Genomic DNA, 13,195 nt, shown 5'->3' with positions numbered 1-13,195 from the left:
CTGGAGGATTTTAATCTACAGAGACGATTTTACAGTTGATTAGATCGGTGAAAAAAATATTAAAAAGACTTTGTAAATATTTTATTTCAATAACACTCATACATCATACACACCCGAACTCCAATTAGCTGATGAGCTCCCCACATGACGTGATGGAAGCTGAGTACAGTCATCTCCCCATAACATCACCCTTCAGGTCACATCAAGTTCTCCCCTTTTATTATTTATATTAAATATTTCATCCATTTTACATGATTAGTTAAAGGGTAGCTCCACCAATTTTACACATTAAAGTGTGTTTACGGCTCTTGGGGAGTACTGCATGTGTGAAAAAAGTAGCATAAAGCCTTTTGTGGCTCCAGAGGAAGCTGCATGCATCTGATAAATTACCTCCAGTGATGTCACTTTGTGGCTAAGTTGCATTGTGGGTAATGTGGGGTTTAGAAAAGCAGTCCACTTATATTGCACAACTCAGTTGGACTCTTAAAACAATTAAAAATTCACAAAAATTGTCAACAGAATCTGAAGAAATGACAGTTTTGACGTTATAACTTTAACGTATAGTGTTGCAGAGATATCTACTGAAGTTAGCATGCTAACCAGCTAGCCCCATCCAGTCCCAGTTCAAAGCTCCCTTGCTAGCTATGTTAACACTTCGCCAGTGCTCTGAGTGCACAGTCCGGACCGTTAGCTGAACTGCTAACTGAGCTAAACAGCTAACAGCACCTACAGGTAGCAGCAGTTAGCGGTTACTCTTGTGATTTGCTTCCCCTACTTGCTTTGAGTATGAATTCAAAAGGAGGCCAATTTTTACATAATGCACCTTTAAATGATCAAAATCATTATAGCAGAACCTTTTTTTAGTCCACCTGCTGCCTACATTACCCACAATGCAATTTAGCCACTACGTGACATCATTGGAGGCAATTTATCAGATTACATGCAGCTTCCCCTGGAGCCACTAAAGACTTTATGCTACTCTTTCACATATGCCGTAGTACTCCAGAAGACCTGTAAACACACTTAATGAGTACATTTGGTGGACTCACCCTTTAATGTAACAATATACACATGATTATGATGTATTTTTAATCATGTACATTTGTATTTGACCTCCAGGACAACTGTTCATGTCATCAGACCATTTCTTCCAGCAGTTGCACCGTTTCCCTCAGGTCCTCCACCACTGCATCCACATCTGCTTTGGTCGTCCCCCTGCCCACGCTCAACCTCAAGGCGTTAGCTGCCACCTCTGTGGGGACGCCGCAGCTCAGAAGGATATGGGAGGGCCTGATGGACAGCAAAGTGCAGCGCAGGGGGAGTTATGTAACTACGATCAATGCGGTGTGTGGACAAAAGGATAACAGGTTCAAGAGGGACCTCTTTTACCTGTTTGCGCTGTCTGAGTGGCAGGCAGCACCAACGCTGGCCAACAGCCTCGTACAGTTGGACAATACCCTCCAGCCTAAAGCGGGAGAGAGCGAGATTAATCATTCAGAGCCTTTGTAGTTTACAAATAGCCCTGTGCAGGTCATGAACTATCTCTGACAAACATGGGTGTAGGGTTAGAGGACACTGTGTTGGACCGGCTGGCCAAAACAGACATAGGACAGAGACGATAGAGGCATGATATCACCTTGTAATCTTGGGCCCTGGATGGACACGTTACATGTGTTGGGGAGGATATCAGAGCCTGGGAAATGGCTGTTGAACTGGATCTTGTCTCTGAAGACGGCCTGGAAGGGAAAACATATTGATGGTACACTGTCACTTCACTTTTACCTTTCACTTTCAGAATAATGCTAATAGATGTTAGAATTTTGGAGGCAAGAAGAAAAATCCCAGTGAAACATACTACAATATTTTAAATAAATAACTCTTTGAACAGATAACATCACCATTTAATAGTATCACAGTTGCAATGAGAACGTGTAATAGTTCATCTCTCTAAATGGAATCAAACTGACCTTCAGTCGTTCTTCCAGGTAAAGTTTGGTACTTCGCATGTGACTCTCGTACTCTGACAGATTGGAGGTCACCAGTTCTGCAGCCTAACGGACATATAATAAAGCAGCTATAAATTAAACAGGGTATGACATGTTTAATGCCGACATAAAGACACAATATCAGTGGTGTTCGCCTCAATTGAATAATTACTACATACGGGTTAAATAATGATATGTAATGACAGTAGGAAAATGGCAGAGGCTTCTATGTATTGTGTTGCAGAGATTTAGTATTATATACCAAAGTTAGCATGCTAACCAGCTAGCCCAGGCGCGTTGTTTTTCATAATACCACTCGCAGCTGGCAGTCCAGTTAATAGATTCTACACATTTCAACAACATTATCACGAAATACAAAGTATAAAGAACAGTGCAAATAATTTTTCATTCATGACAATAGCATTTATTTGTTCTTATTAGTGGTATCTATAAGTATAAATAGACGATTTATTAGCCATTGATAAAGCCATTAGTTCTAAGTGGCACTCCTCTGTGTAAAGTCAAAGTTAGTAATCCTCTAAAGGAGTGTCAGTGTACAAACTCATACTGTATATAGCAGGAAACATACCTTTCCCAGACCTGCAATCATTGGTGTGTTTTCTGTGCTGTAATATGCAGAGAGAGAGAAAAAAACAGACCCTTACATTTAGATGTGCAGAGCTCTGATCTTGGCCTTTTATTCATGCCTTTATTGGTACTTTATTGATTTGTCCTGAGGTAAGACAATGTAGTTTGTTACCCTGGTCTGAAGTTCCTCTCCTGTCCTCCTCCAAACAGCATCGGATACAGCGGTGTTCTCGTCCCAGGGCCATTCACATACAAAGCACCAATCCGAGGGGCGTAGAACTAGAAATGTAATGACACCTGTCAATAAAAAAGTTATGTTGTTTTCTTTCTGAAGCCAAATCCAGATACTTTACACACCAGCTTCTTTACCTTGTGCCCCACTATAGTGAGGTAGTCCACTCCCAGTTCACAGGCATCTACTCGGACTTTCCCCAGAGCCTGAGCAGCATCGGTATGAAGCAGGATCCGGAGCCAGTCACGCTGCTTGTTGAGAGATTTTATCCTCTGGCAGATCTCTTGGACTGGCTGACAAGAGGAAAACATATAAGACACATGAAAAATAAAACAGAATTCCTTTATTATCAGTGCTGCAAAGAGATCCACATATAGGTGAGCACAGAAGAGGCCGTCCTTCTTACCATGATGACTCCTGTCTCATTGTTGGCCAGCATGATGGAGATGAGACAAGTGTTTGGACGCACTGCAGCAATGATGTCCTCCACCTCCACACGGGCTGTCACATTAGACACAGGCACAAACGTCACATCTGTGACAGAGACAAGTCAAGAAAGGGAGCACATGTCAGGAAACATTTTGAGGTTAGTTGGTAAAATAAAGCCACATTTTACTAAATAATATCTTTTTTCTCTTTAAATTACTCTGAAAGAGACTTTACAGGATGGTCTCCTACCTGCCTTGCCATCTTTCTGTAGGTGCTCAGCTGCTAGTTTGACGGAGACATGTTCCACATTGGAGGTGATAATGTGAGGAAGGCCTTTGCTTCTATTCTGCTGCCCTTCGCCTTGCTCTTGAGCCTTGCAGGTTCTCTTGAAGTACTCTACAGCAGTGTGGAGCACCAGGTTATTGGCCTGAAAGAAGGTTTGTTTAACATGAACCACCACTGCATGCATGAAACAATTATTCTGCAGATGTAGCTGTATAAAACAAGCAACCAGTAATGATTACCTCTGTTCCACCTGATGTGAAAATTATATCTTCTGCTTTACCTCCCACCATCCTCGCCACATTCTCTCTGGACTGATTAATTATTGCCTTGGCTTTAGCACCTACAAATAAAAATAATAGTGTAAACAATAAAAAAAAGTACTTTTTTATTTTAAAAAGTACATTTTTATTGTCCTATTTTATTCTCTTACAATAAAAACTTTTTTATTAATCTTAACTCACTAATCTAATTTTCCAATAAAATTGTAAGAGAATAAAACAGGACAATAAAATTGTACTTTTTGAAATCGTTCGCATGCTGAGATAAGCCGTTATTGCAAATTAGGGAAAGGCAGATCACTGATAGTAAAATAAATGAATTGCACGCACAACTAGCTTGCATATCTGATTCAAATTACAACATCAACTTAATGGCATTTTGATGCAGGCTTTAATTTTCTTCACCTGCTATATAATTGCTACTCGGGTTTCCCCAGGCATCCTCGAGGGCTTCAGAGATGGCCTGGATCACTTCTGGCTCCAGGGGAGTAGTGGCATTGTAGTCCATGTAGATCCTACATTACATTAGGGACATTGGAGAGAAACCTCCTGGTCTCAGTAAATATATATATATATATATATATATATATATATATATATATATATATATATATATATATATATATATATATATATACATATAAGCATATATGCTACAACACATAAACAAAACATCTAGAGCACTCAAAATCCTCAATTTAATCTACTTTTGCGTGTGACTGACCGACTGATACGACTTCTTACCTGTCTAGATTCATCTCTGAATAATGATGAAAAGTATGGTGGTCAGGGAAGGTGTGACCCATTATTGGGGGGATGTCATCTGATTGTTTGGCCATTATGCTCCTAGGGAGGAATGAGACATTTAGTTAGGATGTGTGTAGATTTATTACACGCAGGCAGAATTGCCAGTAAAAACAATATCTCCCTGGATTTATAACCAAACGCCAAATAAATCTTTCTAACAAAAATGTGTATTCATATCCCTCAGTGAGGGAGGTTGCATTTATTTGGACAGCTTCGATTACAATGTGTTTTGAAAAGCTGGTTGGACAGTCAGAGACATAGTTATTATTCCCAGTACGGTGAATGACTGGAGACCAAACAGCAGGTGTAACTGAGTCTGTCGTGTCAGCTAAAAAATGACTGTACTCAAACTCTGATCACTGCTATCACCACGTAGTGCGCCATTAGATGTCAGCTGGGTGTCCCAGAGGTTTTATTACACACTTTAATATAAACATTTAAGCTAGCGTCAAACGAGAAAACGTGACAGGGAGGTATTTACTCAGCTTTAGGTGAACTTCCTTGTACCGACTGTGCTCACGGTGAATTCAAAAACACGGAGAAACTAATAACTTGAACCACTAAAACAACCTGTCTCATCCCTGGCAACGCCTCACCAAGACCGAGGTGGTATTTAGTCGGCTAACGCTAACTTGTACTAGTTAACTTTATTAGCTAAAGCAAGCTAGTGCTGCTAAGTATTGTTTTGCTAGCAAGAGTATAACCCTTAAAACTGCTTCCCAGCTCGACAACACGAGTCAGACATGCTCTCCTTCGTGTGACACGGCAGGCTGAGCGTCTTGGCTCCGGGTCTGACCTTGTGAGATGATGCGGAGCGGTCTTGAATGGATTCACGACTATCTGAGTCAATCATCAGCTAGCTAGCCAGCCGCTGTGTGTGTGTGTGACCGCGGACGAGGCGCCGCTCCGCCGGGTTGCCAGATGTCTTAACGGGAAATCCGGAATCTGAAGGTGAGGATGTCGGAAAACGCCCAAAATGATGCACACGGAATGAAAATGTAACGTTTTTATAGTTCATTTCTGGTTTATCGTATGGATTATATTCGTATAAAGTTAAAAAAAAAAATGTAAAAGCATAAATTAATAATATAATAACAATATATAATATAATAATTAATATATTCGTTTATTGAAAGCGCGCATAAAGCAGGATGTTTCTAATGTCGAAGAGCTGGAAAGATTATGTAAATTACGGTCCAGTAAATGAGGATTAAGATTTTTTAAAGATAAACAGAAATGTATTATAAACACTCACGCAAAACGATGGTATGAGAACATGGCAACCCTGGATTCTGCTGACATGGCAACAAGCACTAGTATGTCCTCTTGCACACTTTTCAGTCAGTTTGCATATAAAGCAGTCTACTAAACCAAATGTATGCAGCTTAACAGTGGATGAATAAATAAAATACTGGGTCAGACCCCAGATCATGTATTTATTTGTTGTTGTAAATGATAAATAAGTGCTTGGTCACCAGGTGCAGGTATGAGTGCAGCAGACTGTATAAAGAAGAGGAGTCCATTGCTTTGTGTTGCATAATTTCCATGTTTATTTAATATATGACAATGTGTTTAGTGTACACAAACATTTGACGCTAAACTCCAACACTCAGAGACACTGACTGAACTACTGCCCATTTAAAGATTTTTGTAAATGGGTGCAACTTTATAATACACTGTTCACAGCAATCATGTTTATATACAATGCAAAATCATTTTGAAGAAGGAAAAAAAAAAAAAAAAAATGTACCGGTGCAATTTGATAGTGCAAAACAAAACAAAAAAGAGAGCAAGAAAGAGAGAGAGAGAGAGAGAGAGAGAAAGAAATTAGATGTGGTAGCACAGAAATGTAAATGAAATTCCTTCAAAGGGCAGAGGAGAGATTAGAAAAAGTAGATTATTTGTGAAGGCTGTCAGAGCATGACGGTGATAGAAGAGTGAGAGTGTGACAGTAAGGTAACCTACAGCATTACTCTGTGCGAGATGCAATGCCTAACAGGGCCATGATGAACCAACCTTTCCCCCACATGTCTGTGGACAGACTATTACAGCTACTGTATATCTCACAACCTGCATTTGGTTCCCTGATAGTACCTACAATCAATAAAGGAACCAGACTGTGAAAACCAGAGGACAAGTCAACACAACCACTCCTGCAGAATAAGTATTTTCAAACATCAAAGTACATTCAGTGTGATTTTTTCTTTTTTTTCTGTGACCGCACCAACAAAACTTTGGTTGGTTCAAATGTGACGCACATTAAAAGGCCCACAGAAAACAGGAGCGACAATCTCAACATAAGAGATCAGACTGGAGTTATCCCGGGCTCACATTTCAAGACTGGGTTTTTAAAGGGTAATGAGACAGAAATGAGTGCTTGAGACAGTGTAATGTACAGTACAGCAGGGTATTCCCTCGATGACGATGCTATAGCTGGATAAAATACAACTGCAGTCTCTGCCAACAATCATTGATCACCCAACTCAAGATATTAACAGACATTTGACTGATTTTAAAACAACTACTGACAGTTGTTCAAACATGTAAACTGTAAAATGGTTTGATTGGTTCACCTCAAAATATGTCCACAACACAGAGAATACTTTATGATCCCAGGAAATATGCTTATAGTAGAGTAAGATATTGTATGAATTATCTAAACAGCAATCCATTGTTAAAGCTACTGTGCCAATACATTGAGAAAAAATAATATTCTTTCACTTTTTGTGTTACAGTTTAATTCTTTGAGATGTTGTCCTGGTAAGTAAAATGTAATACCTGTCTTTGAGCACGCTCTCTAGGCTGGTTGACCTGAGGCACGCTCATCAATCAAACCTCTCACAAACTGTATCTGGCAAGTTTCTGATTCACAGTCATTATCAATGAAATGCTCCAGAAAATTCACAGTTGACATGTTCATCAAAGATCAGATGAAGGGATAAGAAACAGAACAGTACTTTATTTGTTTTCCCTCATTCAAAGCCTGATTGTTTAACAGCTGTAATGATATGCTTTCTAACCTTCCTGAAATATGTTAAAGTTGTTTTTTTTAAAGGTATAAACATGAAGTATACTCCGTGTTATGACAATTCTGTTCTACGTGACAGAAGATGACATATAAATGAGACCTTTTTTTTGTTTGAAGATGAACGTGACGATCATGATGAAAAAGAGGAACGTGATGTGATATGATCTGCAGACACTTCCAGGACAGTATTATAGCAGCATGAAGGATGTAGTTTCAAAGCAACTGGTGCAGAGGCATACTGTACAGTATGATTGAAAAGAGAGGCACTACATTTAATCAATATACATATCATTCAGAAAACCAGCTTCTTATTCCGTACCGTGAGGAACAGTTTATACTTTTGATCATTGAACAGGTAGCTTTGTGCAGCTGAGGATGGACAGACCACCTTAATATTCTCTACCTAACAGTATACTGACCTTTAAAGATGTATGTTAGTGGGGTCAAAGGTCAGCTGGGACTATCCTAATCTTAAAGGGGATAGTGTTATTCAAGTAATCTTCAGCACAAAGAAAGTGGCCAATCATAAAGTCATTATAATTTTACCTACAAGGGGACAAGGTTGTATTATTCAAACATTTAAGGAACTCATATTAAAAAGTGCAGTGTGCAGAAATTGCACGGTACTACTACTTTAGAAATATAAATGTCTTTGTAAATAAATACATGCAGAAATAAATAATAAAGCTGTTAAATATCTAAATATATCACATTTTAAAAGAAATAAAATTCAGGTCGAGAATGAGATTAAATTGAGAGGATTAATGGTGATGATATTTGATAACTCGCTGTGTGAATGTAGATACCCTCGGTGCTCCTACAAGTAGCTAAAAACGACATGAATTGATCAAAAATGCCACAAGAACATGAAGTCTAGGATGATACGCCATTCCTTTGCCAGGCTGTGTGTGCTAAAGTTTAGAAGACGTTTTCAGGAATAGGAGGCAGATTACTCAATGTCAGGATTCATGAACCACAAAGAAAAGAGGATTATTCTTAAGCTCAACTGTCATTTTTTTTCATTTAGCGTGTTTGTTTTTTTAGCAGTACGTTGTATGCAAACCAGTTTAGATACTGTGATTATAGTTGTAGAGTAGAGTAGAGAAGAATCTGCACGTTTGTCTATTTACTGATGCAAATGTAGCAATGAGATCCTCACTGACATGGCAGCTTTAGGTAAAAATAAATGTCACTGCTTGCTTGTTTTTTTTTTTTAAGGAATAAATGTATAAGGCTTGATGTGTCACTGACAACAACTACAGTACATTACCAATACGTATGTAATCTGAGATAAGAAACTGTTGCTACTTCCTCCATTTTCTTCATTCGTCCAGCTATGAATAAACTCCAGTACAGTACAGTGACAGCATTTTGAAGAGGTTCTTCAGACTACGAGACTCACACCGCAGCAAAGGCCTGACACGAGATGGGCGCTTTAGGTGCTGAGGACACGAGTGATAAACTGAGAACGCACAGGGGAGAGATGGTTGTTGGTGACTTGTGGTGGGGGGTCGTGGGGCTCAGCACAAGGAGAGGATAAGGACAAGGATCTATGTACATCTTAGTCTTTGCGTTCATCTTTCTTTCACTAGATGGGTCACATCCTCATCTGTCCGGCTCGTCTTCTTGACAGCTTTGACCTGAGAGACAGAAAAAGAAGAGTTTTTATTTTTAAAGAAACATCTTCCAGTTATAACTTTGTGTTTACTTTTACCGTTAAAAGTATTTTTTTACCTGATAGTTCCAGCGAGAAGAGGATTAAACGCATACAGCCAATCATGCATCTCTTTGTCATTAGTGGCTTGAAGCAATATTCCACGATGTTCTGTACACACGGCGAATGTGTTCGGGGTCTGTTGAAAGAGTGAAGAAAAAAGCGGATTATACCATTCCTGAGGTTTTTCACCAATAACAGGACATAAAGAGGGATTTTTGGAGAGTTTGATGAATCACTAACCTTCAGCATTGCCTGCTGGTCCTCACTGTACTCCACCTGGGCAGAGGAGAGGTTGAGGATAGCCCGCTCCACAGTGTCTCTCTCTGTGTTGTAGATGTAGACGTACGGCCGCCGCACGACAACGTAGCGCTTCACCCATCCGTTGGTGTGTGGCTCCAGGAAATGTATGTACCCCTTCTTTGACACAATGGGGCTGCAAAAATACAGGTGAAACACGTGAATCGAAGAAATGTTGGGAGTCACAACAGCAAAAAGAGATTTTTTTTTAGAGTTACTGCAGCAGACTCACCTGACTCTAATTTCCTGGATATCAGGGACAAATCTGCGGATCCGAGGTTTGGTGTCAGAGGCTCCACTGACGGATTTCTTGGCCTCTGCGTCCTGCGGTGTGTCAGGACCGGGGCTGACGGCTCTGGAGCGAGGCGTAGGGGGTCTGCAGTACAGAAACAATAGGTCTATAGCCATAGCAACAAAGTAACTGCTTACATTACGCCTCATGTGACAAAGTACTTAGTGCTTCATGTTATCCCAAAACTAAATAGCTACCAAGGATTGAAATACATAACAATAACCATAAAAGTACATCTGAGGACCTACCTGAGTTCAGCGTTACTATAGCAACCCTCAACCAGCGAAGGGCATGTTGATGAGGGTGTGATTGTGTTGAGAGCCGAGATCGAAGCCGAGTCTCTTAGCGTTGTAACAGACATTTCTGAAATCTGCGAGACACACACACACACACACACACACAGATGTACACCGTGTCAACTGTAAGGATCTAATCAACCGACATTAATCTGATTATTTTCATGTGTAGGTATAAATTATATACAAGTGTTTGAGCACTACCTTGCTTTCACTAGCGCTGACGCACACGTGGCTGTATTCCCGGTTGAAGGAGTGAGTGAGCAGCCGCAAACACTGTGCGTGAAAAGGACAGAGAGAAATCAGATCTGTAATATCATAAAAATCTAAGCACTATATTTCAACTTGACATGAATACATATACATCAATGAACATTTCAACAGATACTTGACATGACAGAGATCATAGAACAGGCCAATTTTCTCCAGCAATAAAATACAGTCAAGACTGCGCTTAAAGGATCAATATTTATTAATGTTAAACTTGTCCTAGCTTGGCTGCTCTCCCTCATATGACGTCATATCCAATTTGTCTTTTTTTTTAGGTGGACATATGACTCCCTTACTGAAACGACTCCAGATGTTACTGTTAAGTGTATGTAGATAATTTCTCCCCCCGAAAAAACTAGCATCCATATCATCTTCCCACACATTGATTCACTGGGGGTTTCCATCCCGCATGTTGCTCTGTAAGTCAAACCTGAAATTCACTACTGACTAAGTAATGATGGCTGACCTTGGCAGCGAGCTCCCTCTGCCTCTCAGTGGTGATTTCTGTACTGTAGCAGACCTCCTGGTCGACCCCGGGGGGCTGTGAGGACTCACTCATCTCCTCAGAGACGCAGGACAGCAGTGACTCCTGGCCCATGAGCAAGGTAGACTCCAGTTTCTCCCTCAGCAGGAGGTAATGTTTGGTCTTCTCCACCTGAGAGAATAGGGGGAAAACATCACAATCATTGACAACAGACATGGTCCCTTGCTTAGAGAAAACTATACTACTGTACTATTCCCAAAAGCAAGCAACTTCTGGGAATAGTACAACATAGGAAAACAGTTTATGGACAAATTCCAGTCTGGTTTCCATCAGAGGGCCAACAGAGATGGCTCTCTACGCTGCTTTCAGCACCATGAGTCATATTCTTTTATTAGATAGTCTGAGGAAATGGATTAGGATATCTGATACTGAATAACTATTTAATGGTTTTCTTCCTATTTGTATAATCATATTTGTATTCACTGCTGTCTGATTGAGTTCCTCTGTCTTGTGGAGTTCCTCAAGGGTCAATCCTGGGTCCTGTCTTATTCTCCCATTACATGCTCCCTTATCAGTCAGTTTCATACTTTTCTCAATAGTGTTTCAGAGTTATATAACAAAAAAAGCATTTGGGTTTCTTGGCTTATAACTGCCAAGTTAAGTTCATAAAACCTAGCAGCCATTTTATATTCCTAGTTGAGCTTTAAGAATCTTATGCGAGTTATTCAGTCCTGTTATTTAAATGAAGAAACATTGCAACATGAAGCCAAGAAGCTATAGCACAATTAGGTCAAGATTCTGCAGTGTGATTATCTCACAGTTTGCAAATATGATCATACAATAGTCTTTCATACTCCAGAGCTTTCCTTTAATTATCTTTTTTTTAATGTTGCATTGTTTTAAATGAGTTTCTTTGTTTTTATTCACATTGTGTTTATATTTTTTCTTTAAGCAGTGATTCAAGTTAGTGCCCTATGAACAAATTTTGTTGAAAATGAATTACGTTACTTTATATGTAAATCAGGTGCTCAATTCAATCTACCATGGTTGACTAATGACCAAGCATTTGTCTTCAAGTGTTAATAAAAGTAGATGCTATGCTATGAAAGAAAAGTAACTTACATCTTGAAGAAGGCTAAGTTTCTCTAACTCCCACTGGTGGTCCAGAATGAGGCTGTCACTACGAGGCCTCCAGCCAGCCAGGTTCTCCTCTCCACGGACGTAGGCCACTGAGGTGTCCAGCACCCGCCTGCGTCTCCTCTGCATACCTGGGGTGGACGGGTGCACAATTAGAACATGTTGCAGAGGCGAGCTTGATGCAAAACAGAAAATGCGTCTCGACTCTCACCTGGGCTTCCTGCATCGGCCAAGTTACACAGGCTGACCTCATAAACTCCAGTTACACGGTTTCTAGAAGGAGAAACAACACAGAGCTCTTTATAGAGAGAGAACACAGGAGATACTTGATTGTTTGTTCAGAAATTGAAGTGTGGCACTCACCCATCTGCCGCTCTCAGGCTTCCAGTACCGAAAAGGTTTCGGATTGAGCGGGAGGCTGAAAGCTTTGTGTCTCGTGAATAAAACACCATGCAGATATCTTTGGTTATGACTGCGGGCTGGGTGCAGTTCTCCATCTGCAATTGATAAAAGTGAAAGATTTCCAACACTGATCCTTTAGATTAATTCACACATCACCTCTGATACGTTGAGAGCTATTTCTGCCTCTCATGAATACAGGCACTGTACTGTACCTCCAAGTAGGCAGAGAGGGTCATGTAGATCTTCTCCCCATATGGAGTGACTCGGTTTAGCAGCAGGGAGTTGTGCATGGAGCTATCCCAAGCGGCCTCAAAGCGGTAGAAAGTCCTGAGGTTTCCATCCGAGTGAGAAGAAAATTAAATGAGTCAGCAGTCAACTTTCAGTCCGTCTACCTGAACAAAAAATTATCTCAAACTAACAACAGAGATGTCAATGTAAAAATCAAGATAAATACAAACTATACTTCATTAATCAAAATTACTTCACTTACAGATTGATTTGATACACTGAGACAAAAATATATTATGTTATAATTAATTAAAAATTGGTATTGTACAGTACTTAAACATTTTTGTAGGTATTCTTTAAAATTTAAGCGCACCAAAAGTGCTAATGAAATCTTTTTGCATGCAACAGTCTGACTAAATTGATGATCTGTTTTGTACAAA

At 39.9% G+C, this 13,195-nt stretch overlaps 2 protein-coding genes across 6 annotated transcripts in view; both read right to left on the bottom strand.

Annotated features, from left to right (window-relative positions):
- Nucleotides 1-66: 66 nt before the first annotated feature.
- Nucleotides 67-5,498, bottom strand: scly (selenocysteine lyase). Of its 3 annotated transcripts, none has more exons than XM_073475955.1 (13): nucleotides 5,401-5,498; nucleotides 4,542-4,643; nucleotides 4,203-4,312; nucleotides 3,759-3,859; nucleotides 3,484-3,661; nucleotides 3,212-3,339; nucleotides 2,943-3,098; nucleotides 2,746-2,852; nucleotides 2,575-2,611; nucleotides 1,968-2,051; nucleotides 1,637-1,736; nucleotides 1,390-1,465; nucleotides 67-1,290 (listed from the first exon to the last, which is right to left on the bottom strand). In XM_073475955.1, exons 2-13 carry the CDS (start codon nucleotides 4,634-4,636, stop codon nucleotides 1,137-1,139), a joined length of 1,326 nt encoding a protein of 441 aa, XP_073332056.1. In that variant the 5' UTR covers nucleotides 4,637-4,643; nucleotides 5,401-5,498; the 3' UTR covers nucleotides 67-1,136. The 3 variants fall into 3 exon arrangements, with proteins under 3 accessions (XP_073332056.1, XP_073332058.1, XP_073332057.1); XM_073475957.1 differs by having other exon boundaries at nucleotides 997-1,290; nucleotides 3,212-3,306; nucleotides 5,401-5,475; XM_073475956.1 differs by lacking the exon at nucleotides 5,401-5,498 and adding an exon at nucleotides 5,086-5,292 and having other exon boundaries at nucleotides 997-1,290.
- Nucleotides 5,499-8,891: 3,393 nt separating this feature from the next.
- Nucleotides 8,892-13,195, bottom strand: part of kif1aa (kinesin family member 1Aa) — a 32,795-nt gene continuing 28,491 nt past the window's right edge. For all 3 annotated transcript variants that reach the window (XM_073476174.1, XM_073476172.1, XM_073476173.1), the window contains 11 exons: nucleotides 12,740-12,854; nucleotides 12,489-12,622; nucleotides 12,337-12,398; nucleotides 12,111-12,256; nucleotides 10,971-11,159; nucleotides 10,439-10,510; nucleotides 10,187-10,308; nucleotides 9,879-10,022; nucleotides 9,590-9,782; nucleotides 9,367-9,485; nucleotides 8,892-9,272 (listed from right to left, as the gene is read on the bottom strand). In XM_073476174.1, coding sequence (XP_073332275.1) covers nucleotides 9,230-9,272; nucleotides 9,367-9,485; nucleotides 9,590-9,782; nucleotides 9,879-10,022; nucleotides 10,187-10,308; nucleotides 10,439-10,510; nucleotides 10,971-11,159; nucleotides 12,111-12,256; nucleotides 12,337-12,398; nucleotides 12,489-12,622; nucleotides 12,740-12,854 — 1,339 coding nt within the window. In that variant the 3' untranslated portion in view covers nucleotides 8,892-9,229. The remainder of the gene's footprint in view (nucleotides 9,273-9,366; nucleotides 9,486-9,589; nucleotides 9,783-9,878; nucleotides 10,023-10,186; nucleotides 10,309-10,438; nucleotides 10,511-10,970; nucleotides 11,160-12,110; nucleotides 12,257-12,336; nucleotides 12,399-12,488; nucleotides 12,623-12,739; nucleotides 12,855-13,195) is intronic.

Source organism: Pagrus major, chromosome 11, assembly GCF_040436345.1.
Source record: "Pagrus major chromosome 11, Pma_NU_1.0".
In the NCBI taxonomy this organism is placed as follows: domain Eukaryota; kingdom Metazoa; phylum Chordata; class Actinopteri; order Spariformes; family Sparidae; genus Pagrus; species Pagrus major.
Note: the sequence above shows the minus strand (reverse complement) of the source record. Positions and strands in the feature narration are given on the sequence as shown.